General features: G+C 38.4%; 1 protein-coding gene across 8 annotated transcripts in view; it reads left to right on the forward strand.

Annotated features, from left to right (window-relative positions):
• Positions 1-21,924, forward strand: part of ADAMTSL3 (ADAMTS like 3) — a 192,005-nt gene that overhangs the window by 154,822 nt on the left and 15,259 nt on the right. For all 8 annotated transcript variants that reach the window (XM_042875549.1, XM_042875552.1, XM_042875547.1 and 5 more), the window contains 7 exons: positions 2,784-2,913; positions 3,682-3,874; positions 4,469-4,648; positions 5,296-5,449; positions 9,697-10,777; positions 12,861-12,988; positions 13,293-13,421. In XM_042875549.1, coding sequence (XP_042731483.1) covers positions 2,784-2,913; positions 3,682-3,874; positions 4,469-4,648; positions 5,296-5,449; positions 9,697-10,777; positions 12,861-12,988; positions 13,293-13,421 — 1,995 coding nt within the window. The remainder of the gene's footprint in view (positions 1-2,783; positions 2,914-3,681; positions 3,875-4,468; positions 4,649-5,295; positions 5,450-9,696; positions 10,778-12,860; positions 12,989-13,292; positions 13,422-21,924) is intronic.

The following is a 21,924-nucleotide window of genomic DNA, read 5'->3' on the forward strand; positions in this document are numbered from 1 at the left end:
AGCATTTAACGCAGTTTCATACACTGTGTATTTCGCTGCACAGAAAAGCTTATAAAAGAATGTAAATGAATGTGGTTTGAATGCTGGGTTAAAATAGAAAATATTCTGTTTCACTGAATAGTAGGATAATTACTACAATAGGGCATCATATTACTGTAAAAATACTTAAAGCTCCCTGCTGCATACATAATATTTTAGTTAAATTATCTACTATGTTTATATTATAAGCCAAGAAAGTCATACATGTAAAACTTTGCTTGTTTGAATAATAGATCTTTCCATTTTCCAATTTATGTAGAATAAAAAATTCATGCACGACTGAAGTTCCCAACTAACGTGAAATTACAGTTGAGGAAGAGAAATCAGATTAATTTTGAGACATTTTGACAGTTAAGTTCAAGCAAATATTGTGTCAATTAACTGTAGTTATTTATTGAACAGTGTCCTTAAACTGCAAACTAAGGAACAGGAAGGGAGGTTTGTGGTCTGTTTTAACAGCTCTGCAATACCTGTTTTGTGCTTACTGCATCAAAACGAGGTGCCACCTTCCTTGAAATGAGGCCTCAGTGGGGAGAAGTTGCTACTACTGCTCTGCAGTTATGTCAAATAGAAGATAGCATATCAGCATGTTCTTCTGGTAACTCAGTGAAAGCTAGGTAGGTCATGCTGCAAGGCAGAAGTGCTTTAATGAACTCCAGGTGGCAAGCTGCAGTCACCTGGAATGGCATGGCTTTTGTTCATTTGGCTGACCAGCTTTGTTTTTATAACACGGTGATATGAAGTTCCTATGGGATTACTGCTGACTTAGATGGTCTGAAAGGAATTTCGTTTCATTCCCCTCCTTTGTGTGAGATATTAAGATATTACTTATCACAGCCTGGAACAGAGCAACATCAGCTCTGAGTATGTCTTCCCACAGGAATGCAGTGAGATCAGCAAAGTTGAAGGTGTGTAGCACAGAGTAGATTTTGACCTAAAATAGAGATTGTGAGGATGCTCGATGTCTGCTTCATTCCTTGTCTGACAATGTAATTCATAGGCTCGTTCTGCCAGAATGTAATTTCTGCATCTTTGTTTCTCTTCTGGAGATTGGCAGGTGGACATTTCATGTCTAAGTGAGGAGACAGGAATGCTGCTCTTGTTAAACAAACGCATACTGATCAATTGGACAGAAAACATTTGATTCCTTTTGTTGTTGTACGTAACAAAATAGTAGAGTTCTAGAAAAAAAAAGTTTGTTTATTGGTTTATCTTGCTTGAGCATTTTCACATCTGCATTATTGCCTTATGATATTTGTTAAAGGCTTATTCTCAACCCTGAGGGTGAAATACGATTTACTCAATGTGTGTGTTCTATGTTAATGTAATTATTGATACTTTGATATAGTAGACAGGAATAGGTTGTCAATCACATTTAAGGTCAGGTCTTCTGTTCTATAAAAATTCATGACTTTGTAGATGCAGTCAAAACATTTATATAACAGGATCTTTCTGAACTGAAAATGAGTCCCAGAGGGGATCTAGAAGTCTACCAGAGAGCCTGAAAGAAACTGGAATATGTCACTGTGAAAAATCACTGCTGGTCTGTACCTGCTAAAGCGTCTGAAATAGTTGAACTGATTCAAATACCCCAAAGAAGTACTGTGACCTGGACTGGCTTATATGCTCCACTACTTAAGAATTTTTTGTAGGTAGAGGAAAGGCTGATTTATGAAAAGAATGACATTGTTCATGAAAGTGTTGTAAAAGACAGAAAAATATGAACCTTTGGTATGGACACAAAACTTTGTGTCAGATGAACCAATGAGTTCACTGAAACCAGAACAAATAATGATCACCAGTGTTAGTAAGCCACTCCTGATGTACAACTGAGAGGTACAGGAGTAGTAGCCTAGTAGCTTTTGTGTAGCAATTGTGGTGATGTTTTGAGGTAATGTCATAGGTAACAGGATGCTGTTACTGAAGGTTTCTGGTTAAAATGCCAGCCCCCTTGAAATCTTAGAATATGGTCATGAGAAGAGACAGAAAACTTGCTGTTGAAAGCGACTTTATGTCCTTCAAAATCACTGGGAATAAGTGAAAGATAGGAAGGAAATGGATTTGAATTCTTTGAACGGTGCCACATTTACTTGGAAAATGCAAATTTTCAGTGCATATTGGTTTATGATCACTATTATTGCTTACCTAGAAGATGCAAGTAGTAAGAGCTGCAGATCAGAAGGTGCTGAGAATGGTCACAAGAAAGGGAAGCTCTGGTCTGGGTCAGATTTGCTGCCTTCAACAAAACCATCATACCTCTTAGGACTCTTGTCAAAATGATTACATTCAGTCAGACTCTCCTAACTTCTGCAAACTTTTTGCATGTTTTTAATTCCTTTCTTTTTTGCAGATCTCTAGCTCATGAAAGTCAAGGTAAGTGAGGAGTAACTTGTACCCTAATTTTGGCAATTAACCATTTCATGGCTTGAGACCATTATAAAACCAAGCAGGTGCAACATCTGATGGTGCAGAGAATGTAATCTGTTTTCTGTTTGTTTTCAGAGATTTAGAATGCCAAATCAAGCCTTTTTCAATAGTACAGAAGCAAATTTGCATATAATTGACAAATAAATTTTGAAGTTTAAGTTATATAAGCTATCTCAGTGTTCTTTTTGACTCAAGAGATCGTTTTTAAGCCTGCCATCAAAATCAGTATTTGGAGCTTTTTCACTGAGCGTTATTCGAGAGTAAGCATTACAAAAATCTCTTCTGTGTTCAGTGTCTCATGAGTGTTTTCCTTCCAGGAACACAAGAAGCCATTGCGATGTGTCTGCATGTAGAGACAAAACAAGCTGTCAATGAAACCCTGTGTGACAATTCCAAAAGACCACCACCAATGACTCATGCTTGCAATATGAAGCTTTGTCCTCCAAGGTACACTGTGATAATGGAATCGTACTGGAGCAAATAAATGGTTAATATGACTTGAATAAATGTTGTCAGAAAGGAGTCAAATTGCAGAACTGCAATCTTGCTTTGGGTTGATGTTTCACTTTTTCTGTCTTAAACAAGGTTTTTGTGTTATGTTGTTGGGTTTTTGGTTTCATTGTTTTGTTTTGCTTCATTCTTCGATCTTTACTTCTTTTCCACTCCACATTTTCATGTTTGTCATCTTTTGAAATAGATTTATTTCGTGTAGATGTTTGCCAGGGGTGGAAAAAACAGACTTAACTGAGAAACTAAGAAGCAAAGAATATTTACTTTCTGGAAGAAAAAAATCAGTGAAATTATGACTTAAAGTGACTTTGAATTCATGCTTTTTTAGTATCCCCATCCGGTTCTTACAGGTTTGTTACAGTTGTATGGGAATCCCAGGGAAAGAATAAAAGCAATCCAAATCCAAGTAAACCTAGCTAGTTTGGTCACTTACAAATGAATCTTTGATATGTATTACCTTGTTTGTCCCATATGTGTCTCTGACATAATGATCTTTAGGTGCATTGTTTCTGAACTGCTTCCGCAGGAGCATAATCTTGCAAAAGGTAGAGAACAAAAGTTAATAGGAGCAGGATTTAGTATAAACCAGAAGAATGTTTTGGCCATCTATCAATCAATATATCTTCTGTTATTTTTTACTAAGTTCTTTTTGGGTATGATTTTTCCTTAGCTTTTCACTGAAAGATGGATGTGTTCTTGGAACAGGTGGCAAACTGGTCTGTGGAGACGGTGCTCAGCAACTTGTGGAGTTGGGATACAGACGAGAGATGTATACTGCCAGCAGCCAGGAGGATCTACTGTTGCTGCTGAGGATTGTAAAGACAAAAAGCCTCATTCTTTGCAAGCTTGTAACCAGATTGATTGTCCCCCTGTTTGGCATGTTGAGGAATGGCAACAGGTATGACTGGGTTAGAGAAGGAGTTTAAGTGTAAGCAGTGTTCCTCTGTCTAGGTATTTAAAATTCTTCATCCCAAACAACATGTTTGGTAGCTCCTAAACTTTGATATTGAAGATTTTCAACTAATTTCAGTGGAACAAGTTAATCCAGATTTAAAAAAAAAGTCTTCTCACCAATGTGCTATTGAATACTGAGAGGATGAGGTCAAAAGTTCTTTTTAGGAAATCAGAAGGCTGGATATCAGTTAGTGCAGACATCAGTCTTCTTTTGACACAGCAAATGTAATTATCTGCTTTTGGAGACATACTAACTGATGTAGGGCACAGTCAAATCTACGCGTGATTTTTCTTCAGGATTTCTACTCCATAGTGGTTTTTAACTTAGTGGGTAGGTTCTCCTCAATTCTAATGTATTAGGTAAACATTTTATCTGAAGAATCTTCTATAGGCTGCTTGCCTTTTTGTTGAATCCGGATGTCATTCTTCAACAGAGCATAATTATGGGGAATCTTACAGTGTCTGTGTAATCTTAATGGTGTGATGTGCAAGCACAGGTTCATGTGCAGGTGTGCATGTTATGCTTTTTTCTTCTCAGTGTTCCCGTACCTGTGGAGGAGGGATTCAGACCCGTAAAGTGTACTGTAAGCAGCTGTTGACAGATGGAAGTTTCCTGAAACACTCTGATGACAACTGCCGGGAACCCAAACTGCCAACTACCAAATCGTGCGCAAAAGTGGACTGTCCTCCTCAGCTGGTTGTAGGAGAGTGGTCCAAGGTGAGCAGCTCCAAACAAGTCTGAACCAAAACCTTCACTTGCAACGTGATCTCTAACGATATCTGCTTGGGTAGTGGGTGATCGGTGCAGGAAGTTCACAGGGTAGCAGAAGGTTTCACAGGATGTATATCGGGACTAAACTATGTGTAGAGTTGCCTATAAGTAGGCTGTTCACATCCCCCCTGCAGAGCTGTGTTTGAGCTGCTGAGAGAAGTGGCTTCTGAAAGTCAAATCTTTGTTTTGTTCTGTCATGCTCTTTCTTTCCCATTTAATGTAACTCCCTGTTCAAACAGATTTTTGAAAAGGCTCTTTAGAAGACGGAACTAAAAGTTTGTGCAGTACAAACTAAGAGAATGGATGGAGAGACTTGACGCAGACTCTTTTGAACATGCTGAGTTTTTTCTCTTAGATACTGGATTGCATTGCTATATTTTCTCTGCGGTTAAACAAAAAGGAATATGGTTATGCTATTTTAATTGTTCCTGAGTTGCTTGATGGAACAAGTTAGCTATCTAATATTCTTATTGCTTGGAAAAGTGCTGATAACACAAGGATTCATATGGAGTAGAGAGCTTTGTCTCTCTCAGTTTCAAATTAGTATATGTGCCATGGGACACCAAGCTTAGTTTGCATCCTTCCTTTCACAGTGCTCAGTAAGCTGTGGTGTTGGAATCCAGAGAAGGAAAATTGCCTGCCAAAACCGAACAGCAAAAGGCCAATATGTTGCAGTAAATGAATCAATGTGTAGTGGTTTGTCTCCTTCACTGCTTGTAAGGTCTTGTCAAATGAATGCCTGCAACAGTAAGTATGTTACTTTATGTAGTTTCCTGCTGATTTTGAATGATCTGTTTATACAGTAGAATCTGTATACAGGTTAATTCACTCGTCTGCCTGTACTTTAACATCAGTAATCTGGTGTAAAGTGAGTATCATAATCAGTAGGCCAGTGATAACAGGATTGTTTTTAATTCATTTTCTACAAGACAGAAGTATAGGTCATGATCTAAAGGAGTGTTTTTTGAACACACTTTCTTGGGCCTCTCACTCTCATACTCACCTACACTTGCTCTGATTATTTTTCCTTTATCCTTTATCTCATTCGCAAACAAAAACAAAAACAAAACAACTAACCCAAACCAACAATTAAAAATGGAGTTTGAATGGAGTATAAATTATGAAGGACATTAGAAAAGATAAGAATGCAGTTCTGGCTTGTTTTTTTCATTGTGTATTTGTATTAAACCGGACTTTTAGTTTTGCACGGTGGAATTCAAAAGCTGAAACGTATTGCCAGTGATAATATTATGTATAATGTACATCTTTCTTTGTAGAAATGAAAATGCCAGTCCATGAGCTTTGCAGGAAGTGGTGACAGTACAAACAGTCCTTGAAAAATCCAGTATTTTATTTCTCTCTATAAATTATCTTTTTTAAGAAAAAGCTGCCTATAGGAATTGTTTAATTTAGGCACAATATATTTATGATAGTGATGGTAGTTGCACAAATAGCTTATGCATAACAGCTGTGGAAATACCTAGCAAATATAATACATGTTCAATTACATGCATAATTTGGAACAGGGAGTTCTAAATGCAGTTTCCTTAAGCCTTAACTTGGCTTCTCATTCCTTTATAAAGGAGAGTAGCAGTATGCAGGCTACAAAAGCAGAGAGCTGAACAGAAAGGAAAAAAGACAATCAGTTTTAGGTTTGGGGAAGACCAAGAGCTTTTTTTTGATCACAGATCACAAAAATGAATGTGTTTTGACTCAATTCATGCAACTACCAAGAAATAGCTAATTTATAAATGTTGAGACTTTGCTTTAAAATTACTCACAAAATAAAATAAAAAATAGAATAATTACTGATTCATACATAATATGAAACTTCTTTTCCTGGCCCGCATTTCAGATTAACATGCCAAAAACCTGAGGTTCAAAGCTCCACTTAAATAAAGCCCTGTGGACTTTCAGGAATGTCCTTGGCATAAGGTTTAATAAAATATTTTGAGCTGCATATCTATCTGAATTTAATTAATTGTGGATAGTTGAATGACAGTGTGGCCAGTTTGCAAATTGCTTAGCACAGACTGATATTCAAGTTATATTGTCAGCTTCCACTGCAGTGCCAAGAAAGCAGGACACTGGGTTGCATGGAGAGTGCGATTATACTGAACGGGTATGGATTGAAGGGACAAATAAAAGCACTGGTTTTTGCTTATCTCCAGAACTGTTTGGAACAAGAGAACCCCTGCAGCTCAGGTCTGCCTGGCAAGCACTGGCTGCACAATGCGAGGGAAGGGGAAGCTGTGGGATGTATCCATACCCTTAGTCATGATCTGGGTTTTGCAGGAGGAGGCAGGGCAGCAGGGCTTTGGTTTCAAGAAAAATGCAAGAGGCATTGCACCTGCAGCTATAGGTTCAGGACTCCTTGAATGGGAAGTGCAGAGAAGGCAGGAATGTAGAGTGGCCCATGGACAGGCAGGCAGCTAGCAATAAAGAGTGAAGCAGAGGCACTGGTGGTGAGTGGTGTACATACTATTAAGGATTCTTTGAATGAGCTCCTCCTTTTTTGCTGTCTCATGACAGTGCTGGGGCTTTTCAGGCTTGATCTTTTACAGTGGGATTAATAATTGTGTCTGTTCTCTACTTAATATTGGTCCCATTATATCAGAACGTTCCTGAGTCCGTGATCACTAAGAAAAAGGAAACAACACCTGTCTTGCTCTGAGGTCACCAGGGCCTGACACCCAGCTAAAGCTGCACAGGACCATTAGAGGTCAGAGACTCAGATGGATTTGTACCAGGCGATAATGAGGTCCAATGGCTCCAGTACAATCTAATCATTAAGTAAGGTTGACCTTGTAGAAAAATCTTTCCCGAACAGTCCCTTACCTCAGCAGCTGCAATACTGGATGTTACAAAGGATCTAGAAATACGTACGTGGTCTTAGATATTTATATGACCCTATTGCATATCTATATGGCCTGCCATCCACAGCTCTGAACTTTATTTCACTCCTAAACTTGATCACAAGGCGCCAGTAAAAATGTATACACCCTTCACTGTTGAACTGCTAATGAGAGTTAGTGGTCTTTCTTTTTTAAAGAAATGAAATGGATGAGACTTGTTAACATATTTATAAGTACACAATGGGTTTAATTCCATGTTGGAACATGTAGTGTAAACAGAGCACAGCCTGAAGTATTTCATGTGTTTAAAGTTACACTTACTGTGTCTGTAAGTTGGATTTTGGAAATCGAAAATTTAGTATTGGAACGTTTCCCTTAAAATAAATATTTGGGGCTCAATAACTTATTAAAAACAGGTCACTAGCCTAATAATTTTAGTAAACCAAGTGCCTAAAGCAATTTATTTGTTGCACCATGTAAAGCAGTTGAGGGAACTACATATCTGGATAATGAATACTGATATAAAAGCTGTGTAATTATGAAACCATGATATCCCCACTGGTCTGAACTCATTACCCAAAGCATTGAAAATAATCATTTTGTTTTATAAGCATAAGAATGCACTCTAGGGTGTAGTTTCCACAGTGTACACACTTATTGAATGCTAGAAACATTTAGCTTTTCACCTATTTCTTCACAGCGTATTTGAAGCATATGTATATTAAGAAGCATGCTGTTTTTCAAATATTATTTGTGTGCCATCAATGTGGTTGTCATTTTATTTATGTACCTACCAAGTGAAATAGTACTAATGGTTTCAAATTCAAGCACGTTGAGAAAGCATTTTGATTTGTGTGTCCATTTCCTAGCTCCTCAACTTGATTTGCAGGCTGAGTTTTTCTGTCTCATACCAGAAGGCTGGGCAGCAAATACAATTGGATTGCTTTCTAGCACCAGTGCTGAGTGTTTCCCAGCTCTCCTCAGCTGGCCAATTTCATTGTGCATGGAATGAACTCAAGGGGTGTGTGCCTCGCTCCCCTTCTCACGTGCCTTGCTTCACACCTACCTGCTATTTTCTTAGTAAGACCCGTTGTTTGATCATAATGGGGCACAGTAGTTGCCAGCAGTGAGTCAGTGCAGTGGTATCTGTAGCACTGCAGTCATTCTCATGGTTTCTCCAACATGATGTCCAGCTGCTGCTGGAAAGCCAAGCCTTCCTGTGGTGGTGGCATTCAGGCAGCTCCTGGGAACCTGTCCACATCCAGCTGCCTGCAGAACAACGCAGGAGGAGCTTCGTAACACCCAGTGTCTCTGTATCCTGGCTGCATGGCGCTTTATGTGCTGCTGTCTGCTCGTGTTAATTCATCTGATTGCTGTATTCAGCTTCTCCAGCTTCTGACTTTTTCCTCTTTCCTCCCCTTCCCTCCCTTCTTTTTTTTGGCACAGCACTGTGAAACACCTCATCTTTCAACCTGAAGAAATTACCCTCAGTCAAGGATTGCAGGGTGGCTCTGCTTGTTGCATGCACTGTGTCTTCATTGATGGTTCCTTTCACCTCCTGTGTTGCTTTTTGGCTTCACTTATTGAGACAACCAGCATGGCCAGCCAACAATTTAAATAGCAGTCCAAGGGAGCCTTGCTCTTCAGATAGATTTTGTTTTATTTAGGTCATTCTGCATTCAACAGTGCTCAAATGCAGGGAAAGTAATAATGTGCTCAAAATTTTTTTTTTTTTTTTGTTCACTTTTTCCATTCCCTTTCATGCCTAGCCTTTCTGAGGCAGCAATAGGAAACATAACCATAAGAGGATTATGTATATAGTATAAAATAGTACATAATATATATATTTAGGTATGCTTGCACCATCTATGTCCTTTGTATAGGTAAATGTTGTCTGTATTTTCTCATACTTGGGAGTCTGGGGGAAGAAGTAACAGAATTCTTGGCTGGAGCAGGGGAATGCCATGGTTTCATCTTGTCCGTATTTTTGCATTTTTGTGACTCAGATAAAAGCTCAGCATGTTGCAATCTGATTTAAACAAAGTCAGGAAGAACTCTGTCAGCCATTCTGTGAGAAGCAGATTTTGTATGCATGAGTGCTGATGATTAGTTACTTTTCAAGGCTTCATTTTATTTCAGAAATTAAACCAAAGCTTCCAGAAAAATCCTCTACTCATGGACCTCGGATTATCAGCATTCACCGTGTGTACATTCAGACGAGACAAGAGAAGCGCATTAATTTCACCATAGGAAGCCGTGCCTACTTACTTCCAAAAACTTCTGTTGTAATTAAGTGCCCCGTACGAAGATTCCAGAAGTCGCTTATACGGTGGGAGAAAGATGAGCAACGCTTACAAAACTCTAAAAGACTTGGCATCACTAAGTCAGGGTCACTGAAAATACACAGTCTTGAAGCCACTGATATTGGTGTGTACCGGTGTATTGCAGGCTCAGCGCATGAAACATTTGTACTCAAACTGATTGGTAATGACAACAGACTGATAGAACCACCAAGTCTTAGAAAACATGCCAGTGAGATCACAAATGCAGATCACAATGAGGCCAACGGCTTTGGGGCCAAATGGCATAAAATGAACAAAATGTGGCAAATGTGGAGTAAGAAAAACGAGCTCTATTTGGGTGAGAGGCAAATAAACGATCAACCATTTCTGAGAAATCTCGAAGCCTTTGGGAGTAATTCAGCAAGAGTATTTAGCTCTCGTGAATTCAAGAATAAACGTCTGGAGGCAGCAGTTCTCCAGGGTGCCTACAGCATGGACACTGTGCAGTTTGAAGAACTAATAAGGAACATGAGTCAACTCATTGAAACTGGAGACGTCAGTGATGACTTGGCGTCCCAGGTCATTTATCAGTTAATCGCTGAGTTATCTAGGCCTCCACAATCAACCACTGAAAAATGGAAGGGAGCCCAGGATGAGAAATTGGCCTCAAAATTCACAGGCAAATCACCAAACGAATCTGATCGTTTCAGCACAAAAACTGTGGATAAGTTAATGTCTGACCAGAAGGTTCCAGTTATTATGAGGCAAAAGGAAATTCCTGGAGTTTCCTTTAACAAAACACTAACTGTACGAATTGGAAATACAGTTTTTCTGACCAAGAATACTCAATCTGTCAATCTACTGTGTGAAACAGCTGGTGTTAGTGAAGTGAAATATACTTGGACAAAAGATGGTGAGACATTAAAATCCTCTGAGAGGTAAGTGAATATCTTTTTTTTTTTTTCCAATCACTGAATGAATTACTGTTACCACGAACTGTTAAGATACATCCTGCTGTTTAATATTAAAACATAATCTGTTATAAAAATGAGATAAGCTTTAGCATTATGCCTTCTGGCCTTTTATTTAAGCAGTTTGATCTTTTTTCACTCAGACATCTGTCACGTTTTGTTTCACCAGTGCATGTCCATTTCCACAATGTTATGTGCAGTGAATGACGTTTTTTCTTTTACAATGTGAAGGGATTTGCATGTACTAAGTGCATCTTTTAAGCTGCATCAGAAAATGAACAGATTCATAGTCAGTTAAATTGAGACAATTGAGTGGACTTGTTCACATACCAAACACAGTAGGCTTAAGTTCTGCCATTGTATAGATGAAAATCAGTCTTTCTGATGCCTCTTAAGGAGGGGAAATATCAGTGTTATCTTCACCATCCTTCAACACACAGTAAACTTTTTAGAAATACCTTTAGCTGTACAATTGCTTGTGAAAAAAAAAAAAAAATCTCATCTGTTTTAATGCTTTAAAACTTGCACATATTTTTGTTGATGGCCATGAAATACAAAATAATACAAAAAAACCCCCAAAACTGTAATGTCATCCTATTTGAGATCTGTAACTGAAGAACTACTGCCGAATGTATGTAATACTCATATATTAAGACTCAGCAAATGCTTTTATTCCATTGCTGACAAGTTAGATGCTCACCTGGTAATACTGACACAAACTTCATGTGAGAGCCTCTTGGAGCTGTAGCTAGCTCTTGAGTAATGAAAAAAATGATTCTGAAACGATAAAGATGTTTTTGGATACTTCTCAACATAGTTAACTGATTAACTATATGGCCAAGAAAAATATACTTCTGCAGGTCTATCAATTAAAGCAAGGACACCAAACGAAGCCATTGTTAAAACCATAAATGTTTTTGGAACCATGTAGCTCTCAGCAGTTATGTTTAGTTTGTGAACCATGCATAATTTCCCATTAATTTGTTGTGATACTTTTTCTTTTTTTTTTGATATTATGGTGTTTTATTTATTTGTGAGCATCTATTTGATTCCTAATTCTACTTTCATAAATTGCCTTTATTTTAGCTGGTATTTTTTCACTTGAGGATATATTGGCGAGCAGTTTTCTTTCTTGTTTTTTTTCAGAGAAATGTTCCTTACATGTGAGCGTGTGTATGATTGTTTATATATACATGTGCCTATGTATATAAATATATGTACTTAAAATAGTAACAGTATTGCAGCAGAAAAAGGCTGTGAAGCAAGAAGCAGGTTGTATATCTGTTAGGCTTGTGAAAGAGGGCCATATTCCAGATGTGCGTGAGAGGACTCTAGACTTGTTTGGTTGAGGTGCAAGTATCTCTTTAAGATGTTTTTGTCCATCTCTTCCTTTTGTAAGTGCACTCTGTGGGAGAATGCCAAATCTGCAGGCCTTTTGGATGAGTACATGGCACAACTCATATAACATATTGCTGAGAAAGGTAACAAGGTGGACAGTTATGAAACATCAAGGCTGCTGTTTTCAGTCTCAGACTGTGAAGCCATCTCTCATATCTTATCCCTGAGATGGCAGGTAGAACATCCAAGAAATCTGGTGAAAGATTTCAGTTTTAATGATGATAATGTTAAGAGTAACAGATAAACTGCAGTAATTTGGAAGTTGGATTAGACCATACATTTGCAAACTCCATGATTCTGCTGAAAACAAAGTTTGCTCTGGAGAAATGGATTTCTTGCCAAGCCTAATACTAATTGTGCTGATGTTCCTGAGAGTTTTTAGTTAGCAGCAATAAAACTTGCTGCCCTCCAAAGGGCTGCCATTAGAGTGCGCCTTTGCAGGGGAAGGATATCTGAAATGCTTCCATGCATGAATCCTGTAACACTCTCCTTTTGTCACCAAAGAGCAGGCAGAACTGTTTCTGTGTGCACTGATCTAGAACAACAAATTCCTAGGGAGGAATTTTGGTGCTGTATTTGTAACTCTTGCAAAAAGACCCAGCTGTGTTTGTCCCCAGGCAGTAACATTTGTCTTTTCTTGAATACTCTGCAGAGTGATCCTGGACACCATTGGAAAAGTGCAGATTCGCAGTCCTACTGAGAAGGAACTTGGTACATATGGATGTCTGGTTGTTAATGACTTTGGTTTTGATATGGAAACATCCTTACTGTTGCGTGCAGGTAGGATTGTAACATCCTTGGAATTGGGTATGCATTCATTTTATGTATAAACATCTATCCCAGATTCAATTAGAAATATTTTCTTTTGCTATCAGTCCATGAAATCCTGCCTGATTTAATAGGTAACAGAGAGACGGTCTTGTTGCTCTAAAACCAGAGCAGACCTCAACACAGTTCTGGGTGGTTCTTTGCAAACAGAATTCTGCCTCAAACGTGATGAATTTAAACACAGCATCTATACTTAAGTCAAATAATTTTTAAACTTTTTAAAAACCGATTTTAAACCGATTCTTTCATTTCAAAGAGGTTCCTGTCATCTTGTTCTCCATGTTGAACGTTACAAATTTGGAAGCCAGCAATCTCTCTGCAGTTGTTGGAGGTACAATCGTAGCAAAGATTGGAGCAAATATTACAGTTGAATGTCCTGTGAAAGGTAAGCAAGAACTCCTCTGAAGTTCTTTGTAATGTTACAATAAGAAAATTTTGAAAGAAGCTACCAGCCAAGGCAGCAAATCGTTGTTCAGAGGTCATTTCTTATTACGCATGTCACCCAACCAGTCCTGTGTCTTTACCGTGTCACTTTATTTTACTTGTGTTATGCATTCAAACAGGCTTTCATTTGAAAGTGCTTTTCTTTCCATCAAGATGTCTGAGGCTCCACTACAGAGCTTAAAGCCCACCAAAGTGAACAACTATATTGCTGCATTTGCAGGCATAGCCAGCTGACTCTCTCATCAGAGACTTTCCATTATCCCTACTTGAGCTGCACATGTGTCTAGACCATTGTTAAAACTGAGAATGAAATCTCCAGCCGTAGTTTAATAGAACTTTAAACCTGACAGTGAGGTAAACTTACCTCTCAGAGCCATCAGTCTGCAGCTGCAGTAAGAAAACAAAAAGTGCCGAGCCATGAAAGTATATTGTCTAGCACAACATCTGTCGAGTGGCATTACTGTTACTCAGGAGCTATGTGCATTAAGCAGTTCGCTGTTTTATTTTGTTTTCTAGTCCTCTGTGTAGGAAAGGTAGATATTCTAAGTCCCATCCGTGCTACGTTTTAAGTTTAATTTGTAAGATTTAACTTACAGTGGCAATATTCTGTCAAATATTTAATAAGTGAAGATCTGCCTTTTGTGCCTTGTTGAACGTACATGAAAGTGCTGATAACAGTGAACATTACAGTTGAATGCAAATAGACTTCAGAGAAGTCAGCGTTCCTTTCACACTTGTTGCTGGAGGACTGTGTATCAGGAAGTGTTGATACTGTACCAGAATACTGATAGAAATATTATACAAATAATTCTGCATACTGTAGTGGCGCCAGGCTAATGTATGTTGGGACATGTGACTCTGCTTTCACTGTTGTACCGAGGCTAATTTTTGATGAAGTCATATTTTCCAACTGTAGTTTGGCAACTCTGTGTATAACTGACCTATATCTCAAATTCAGCAGAGACTTAGTGTCACACAGTTAATATTAATATTGTTAGGATGGGTAAGCAGTTAGCAATTTAAATATAAATTAATATTTTCATGTGGGACTATAGATTTCCAAATGCTTTATACTGTGTATGTTACTGAGCCAAATTTTAGTTATGGTAAGACACTAGTGTTGACTCAAAAATGATTTATCTAATTGCTTTATTTCCTGTCATTGCCAAGGAAGTAAGTATTACTGCTTGTGAATAAAATAGAGCTGGTCTGTCTTAAAATTTCACTTAGCTTAGTGGCAGAAAAACTTATGAAATGATGTAAGAAGAGTTATTTCTGATCTCCCTTATGAAAAGTAATATACTACTGACTTTAGTAGGTTGAACTTAATAACACTCTCAGCTAATGTTTGTCTAATAGGGTGGGACCCAAAAATATGTCCATTTGCAGTGTAGTAAAACGGGAACTTTGATGTAAGTGCCAATTAAATATCATGTGAATTATCAGACAAGTGAGCATTTGAATCAGAAGAGACACGTCTGTGTATCTAATATCTAATCATCTTCTAATATGTCTGTGTAGTCTGAAAAATCTGTTCCTACAAACACACAATGTGTGTCTGCAAGAGTTCTTTCCTCATCAGATGTAGTTTTACAGTAGTAATCTTCTCCTTGAAGTGACAACCCGCAGTACGCCTTCATAATGAATATCTAACATAAAAATGACAGGGGTTGACAGCTGAGGGTCTCTAAAAGCAGACTGTAACAGAAGAGTGATTACAAGTTGAGTTTCAGGTACACCTTAACCCCAGCTCTGAGGTGCCTTTTCCTCACTGCCCATTCTCCTGAGCACTCAGAAAGAAGGGAATGTTTTCTTGGTGGTAACAACTTATTTGTGCATCGTAAGCAAAATATTTCTAAGTAGCTGTGTGTGTCTTCACATATGACTTCATGTTCTGCTCTACATTTGCTTGTATCCATCAGCACAGATTCACCCATGCAGATTTCTCAGTGACATCAGGCAGATACATTGGAACTGTTGGTCTCTTTCTAGCCCACCACATAGCTGAGCAAAAGAAAAACTGTTGTAGGAATGAGGTATCCTGTGTGCATGAAGAATATTAGTGCCGTGCCACTGGCAGAATTCTTAAATTACCTCTGCATTTCTTGGCTGCAATGTCTTCTAAGGCTTTTGGAGTTGTTTTTTTTTTGTTTGTTTTCTGTAGGCTAAATAGCCTACAATCCTTTACGGTTGTTCAAGCCATGATTTCCTCTGTGAATAAATCCACATGCTGAGTTCTACATTTTGCCTCTAGTTGTGAAAGATCTATTTTTTTCTTTATGAAAGGTATAAAAATGGTGTACATATGCAAAACAGGTAAGTTAATCGTTCAATTAGGGGAGAACATCATGCTGAGAGTGGAATTCTGGCTGAAAGTAGAGCTACCCAACTGTGCGACAAAGGGCTGTGAAAGATAGAGAGGAGCTGAAGTAGTAGGAAAAGATTCACTTTCCTGCTTCCTGTACTGGCTGGCTAACAGCTATACAACATACCCGTCAATTATTCAAGGCCAGAGGAGAACCAAGTATGTTCCACTTCAGAGGCTCGGGGTTCATTAGGCCAGGCAACACAGGACAGTCTTGTTTGATGCTTTTAATGGAGAGGATGTGAAGTTTAATATTACATACAGTGTTAGCCAGCTGAGATAGCAGACTAGCAGTTTTCTTCCTTTTCATGTTACTGATTTGGTTCCTTTTGGCCCTTTCTTGCACACTAAAACTGTGTTCAGATAAACATTTAGAAATGCCAAAGATCAATGTATCCTAAAAACAAAAATAGAAGGAACAAGCAAGAAAATGTAGCTAAATAGCTGAAGCTGGTAGTATCAGCTTCTTCTATCTTTAAAATGTATAATAAAACTTTTTTCCACTAATTATAATAAACTCACTTTTATAGCTTCCACACGTACGTATGCTAGAAGATACTCATAACATTCTGGACAGATTCATATTCCATTCTTACAGCCAAGACCTTTTCAATCAACACACATGTTATAAATATCAATACTGATTGCTCCAAATTGCTCTTGGATAACATTTATTGTATTTTCAGAAAATATCTTCTTGTAATTATTACTAAAATAAACTGAAACCGTCAGAATCCACTTACTGCAAAACCCTGAAAGTTTTAAGTTGAAGTAAAATAGTAAAGGAAAAAAAAAGTAGTACGGACATATATATGTACATATATAAAATACATACATAAAATGTGCATTGTGTGCCACCTTCTGGTGAAAGAACAGAAAGGACGTATACTGGCGTGGTTGTTTAGACTCTACACGTTATTTTGCTCTCTGAAATAACTTGGGATGGAGGCTTTTAGGTGTAGAAACTCTATGTTGATCCAAATGCTACATACCTGTGAATATACTTTGACTCTCAAAGAATAACACTTGTTTTCAAAAGGAGTGAGGAATACACAAAGCCTGTTGAATCAAAGGCATCCTTACTCACGGATGTTTCGTAAAGATGGACGAGCTACTTGCTGTCACTATTGGAAATTGAAACAGATCCGTATAAACCAAGAATTCAATTTTCCTTCTGTTCCTTCATTTACCCACTGTGCTTTGATGCAGTTTTTTGTCTTCTATGTTTAACTCCTCAGAAAACATCTCAGCAATGAATGGCAGTTTGTTACATAGCACACTGTATATTTCTTCTCTTTGTATGTGTATTTCTAAAAGCAATTAGCAAAGATTTAAAGGGATAAGTCGTGCTTTAATGAGGAAAGCATGACTGTGTTTATAATTTGTATAATGATGGGAAATTGGTGATCTTGTGCTTCTTTTTAATATGAATACACCCACGTTTGAGTTTTAGTTCGGATCTGGCATAAGCTTTGCAGTAAATCTTTCACTCCTTCCCACTTAGTTATGCTTTGTTTTGTGTCTCAGAACAGTCTGGGAGCCTGAAAACTAAATCCTTTTGGATGGAACTGAATTGAAAGATGTGCCTGCAGACTTTACCCTCAAATACTCATGGACAGTATATCCAAGGGCTGGGAGGGAATCACCAAGTATTTCAAAGTAATGTGAACAACCCTGATGCTCTCCACCACTTGCTACTGTAGATAGAAACAATGTAATTTGTGGGGAAAAATACATGGATTGGCATGGTTTGCACCATTGCTTGTTTTGATGTGTGTTTTTCCCTGTCCCTCACGTTTTTCAGGTAGGCTTTTACTTCAGGTTTTCAATTCACTAAGAATTCAGGCCGATTTTATTAGAAAAAGGTAAGATTTCTAAACTCTATTAGAGTTCCTGGAAGGCTGAGCAAACATGTGGGTATTCCCCTGGCACTTCTTTCTTTGGTAGTAAAAAACTATCAGGAATTTCCCTAGGCAAAGTTTTGTAAAAAAGGCATAGTAGTATAAAAGGTGAGGTTATCTCACTAGTTAGTACCTTGTTTGTGATCACCAGTACAGGAAAGGAGCACGTGGTCACATCTTATAGTGAGGAGAGATCACAAACAATGCGCCCCAAGACTCTGCTCCAGAAATTGTGTTCTTCAACATTTCAATAAAAGTTCTGAAAAAGAATGGAAACAGCAAAAGTTGTGAAGGATCAGGATTTATAAAGGCTTATCAGATCTAAAGCTTTCCATGAAGATCACACTGATAGTGTTTAATTGCTAAATGAGGTCAGAGAATGTTCGGAATTATTTTCAGAATAAATGTATGTATAGTGGAAATAATCTTAAATATGGGTACGTGCAATCAGGAGGAATTGTATCTGAATGGCTGCCACTGAGAGAGAGGTGTGTGCAGTTCTGATGATGAGTTCCCTGTGAGCATTGGCATGCTCCTGAGCAATGACCATAATGGTAAATCAAAACTAGTGGCAGAGAAACAGGCAAATCAGAAAATGTAAATTGGCAATTTTTAAAAGCTGTGATGAGTCCTGTTTGCTAACTTCATCCCAGTGGTACCGGAAATAAGGAGAGAAGGGAAATATTAAAGGAAACATGTATGGTGGTTTAATTGCTGCTTCTGGTTGATGAAGACAGGAAAATAAATTGAGCAAGTGTCATTCACTAAATGTCATCATTTCTCTTTGCTCAGCTGCCCATCATTGGACACAATGCTGGCTTAGATGGAGTTCAGGTCTGATTAAAAGTGATCGTTCCTACGTAATTCTGTAATTTTGATAAAATTATATTGTCCAAATTCCTGACCACGTCTGTTTTATGAGTGTAACTAACAGGGTTCTTGGCATTATAGCCATGTGAAAGTGTGATTAGTAACCACTTGGGTGAAAATGCCTCTGATAGTAGTGCTGACCTGTAGAACTGCTCTGAAGTGCATCATTGAAGGCTTTGCAGGAGATTGACTAGAAAATTTTGCATAGCAGTGATTTCTGAGTTTACACTTGACTCAGACCTTATTTAGTTGCCTTATTTTAAATGTCTGGTTTTGAAAATTCTTAGTATTAAACTACAGCTGGAGAAAAGATTAAGTTCTCTTTGAGCTGACAGCTAGAGAACTAAACAGCACTTGACAGAGCTGCAGCAAGGGTGGGATGAGGAGGGGTCTTGCTCCAGGAATCCTTCCAAAGAGGTCACCAGCTGTAGGTAAGTGTATCAAAACCGTGCCAGATGCTGCTGCCACCCAGGAAGAGCGATTGTTGCATAGAAGAGGTAGAGGTAATAGCTTTGACAGATTGTAAAGGAGCAGGGCTGTATCAGAAGGCAGGAGGGAAGATCATAGCAAGGGCCAAAATGTCTCACTCTGGCTCTCAGTCCATCCATTATTCCCGATGAAGTTGGCAAGATCCATGCAGGTAATTTCAGTAGGTTTGTTAGGGTCCATGAGAAATGGACTGCTCAAACATAACTGAGATGAAAATTGCACTTTGCAGTTTGTGCTAAAGAAAATAAGATTTATCAATCAAAGTAATTGAACGGTAAGTTACAATAAGTTCGGTATAGGTTTTAGGGGTGCAGAATCAGATGGCTTTCAACGTGCATCGCACTGACCCAGAATCATTTCCTCTGAAAGATGACACATGAAGTTATGCTCTAAATTTAGAGAGGTGCAGTTATCCTCTACGCTTTTAGAGGAGTTGCAGCAAAGAGTGATTTGTGCCAGCACAGTTCCTCAGTTCTGCCTTGCTCCTGAATGGGAAATACAGAATACTTATGAGATTCTACATAGCTGGGGGAAAAATATCTGAAGACAAATCCAGTGTTTTAGAGCGACTAGTTAGTAGGCCAAGATTTTTATGGTGTGTAATATTTCATAGGGCTTTCAAGGTTGGAGGAAATTTGTTTTTGAACACTGAATATTTTAAGGGCACCCTATAGTGCAGATTCCTTTTTTTTTTTTCTTTTCCTTTTTTAAACATGTGTTTCACAGTCCCATCCGGAGGTAGAGTTTTTTTCCATAACATTTGCTGTCCCAGGGCCACTGATGGTGGAAAATGACTTTTTTTTTTTTATGGAACATTGAGTATTTTAGAGCTGCTCCAATGCTAGTGGAAAATAACCTGTTCTTGATGTCAGAAAAATAGATTAGACTAATTTTAAAGTTTTATAGCTGCTTAGGTCTATAGTAGAAATTTTTTAACATCAGAGCATTTGGATCCTTTGCAAGATTAAGATTCTGATTTTTAAGGTTTTTCTATGTCTGAGAAGGTCTCCATTCAGGAATGCATCTTTTTTTCATAGAAGACAATTGTAGCCATGCCTTATTTCAAGCATGTGTTTAATTGCATTCTCTATTAGGGATGAATTTAATCCTGTGCTTAAGTTCTTTCCTGACTTGGAACCATATCATGATTGGTCGATTTTGCTGCTGGCTGAAGTCAGAAAAGCATTTCACCTCCAGCTCTCACTGGGATCTAAATTGTACTCAGGGATTCTGAATCCTTGGTAATTTGGGTGAGTCGATACCTTTAGGCTCATCCTCAGCTGCATCTGAGTGAAGTTGGGGTATGAAGGAAACAAAGGTGGCTACCAGCCATCTCTTACCTCTTGTTTTTGTACTGGCTGGCAATCGAATTAGGAATTCTTCAGCTTGAAAGCGGTATTTTTTTGCGTGTATATAGGGAGTGACTTTCTTCCAGGGTTGCAAACTGGAAGATTTACTTTTTGTCCAGAAGAGAAGGTCTAAGAAATGCTTCCCAAAATGATTTTGTGTCTTCTGAGCCATCTAGAATAGAAAGGCCTTAACTATTTTGACTGTTTTTTTTGTTTTCTTTTTAAAGAACATTTTTTATGGTACGCTTGCACTGTATCATACAGTTTCTGAGAAGGAAAATTAGCGTATGTCACAGTGAAGAGTGTTGTCACAGGAGAAATGTGGGCTTTGTATATTTTGTCTGCTTTCCCACAAGAGCTGGTGAATGAGGCTTCTCTCAATGTGCAGCGCCAAGTACTGGCAGGGAAGCAGCATCTTACCTCAGGAATAGTAAATATGTGGTCAAATATCAAAAGGAAAGGCATCAAAAGTCTGCATGATGGAAGCTTTTTCAATGCAAGTGTATATATGGTGACTGCATGCTGGGATTGCACTGCTTGCTGTGTTGTGGGAAGGATTATGCAAAGCATTTTTAAGCAGAGAAGGGTGAATGTATTGCCAGAAAGTGTTGGTTTTCTTTTTTGGAATTCTCCAACAGGAAAAGTTTCTCCTGATAGGAACTCCAGAAAAGATAGTATGCACTAAAGTCTTTTTTTTCTGGCCAGATTGTGCACCCCATCTCTCTGGATGCATGACTCTGAAAACTTGACTTAACACTCGTGCTCTCCAGTTCTGGGTTCCCCTGAAAGGCAGAGGTGGAGGCCCCTGCTTTCTGACAGGCAGCTGAGTCCTGCCTGTACAGTGTGCAGAGCCGTGCCCTCCCTGCTCTCTGCACTCCAGCAGGATAAGCACAACCTGCCTGTTACAGGTCCCTGAACTCCTCTCTGAAAGGGGAGGAATGGAAAAATGGAATGGAAAAACTTGAAGGATCCTCAGAATTGACTGTGAGTAGGCCAGCTCAGAAGGAAGACTGTGCACAATTCACATAAAATTGTTAACTGAGATTTAATTTAACCGGTTGGCAATTTGGGATAAAATGCAGTCCGAAGATGTTCTGATTATCCTCACCGCTGTTTTCAGCACAAACTCAAATTTGTGAATGCACTCTGAAGGTATCTAGATAACATTAGCTCTGCTTTATAATGGCAATGTATGTTAACGGCACGTAATGCTTAACAGTATTGGTTTTCCATGATGCATTCGACTATCATTCTAAGTGCACTTCTCTGCTTTTATGTAAGTGACAGCACATCTAAGATTACTTGGGTGGATTAACTGTGCATTTCAGTTGGACTGACTGTTGGACAGCCGTGAAGATCTCTTTCCTCCTTTCTGTTTCTTAGACTTGAAATTTATACTTGTGCATTCACATTATTCACTTGAGAAATGATCTGATTTACTTGTGTGTGTGTGTGGTACCACTCGCTTGC

The sequence above is a fragment of the Lagopus leucura genome, unplaced genomic scaffold (genome assembly GCF_019238085.1).
Source record: "Lagopus leucura isolate 7727_CA_CO unplaced genomic scaffold, USGS_WTPT01 Super-Scaffold_100015, whole genome shotgun sequence".
NCBI lineage: Eukaryota > Metazoa > Chordata > Aves > Galliformes > Phasianidae > Lagopus > Lagopus leucura.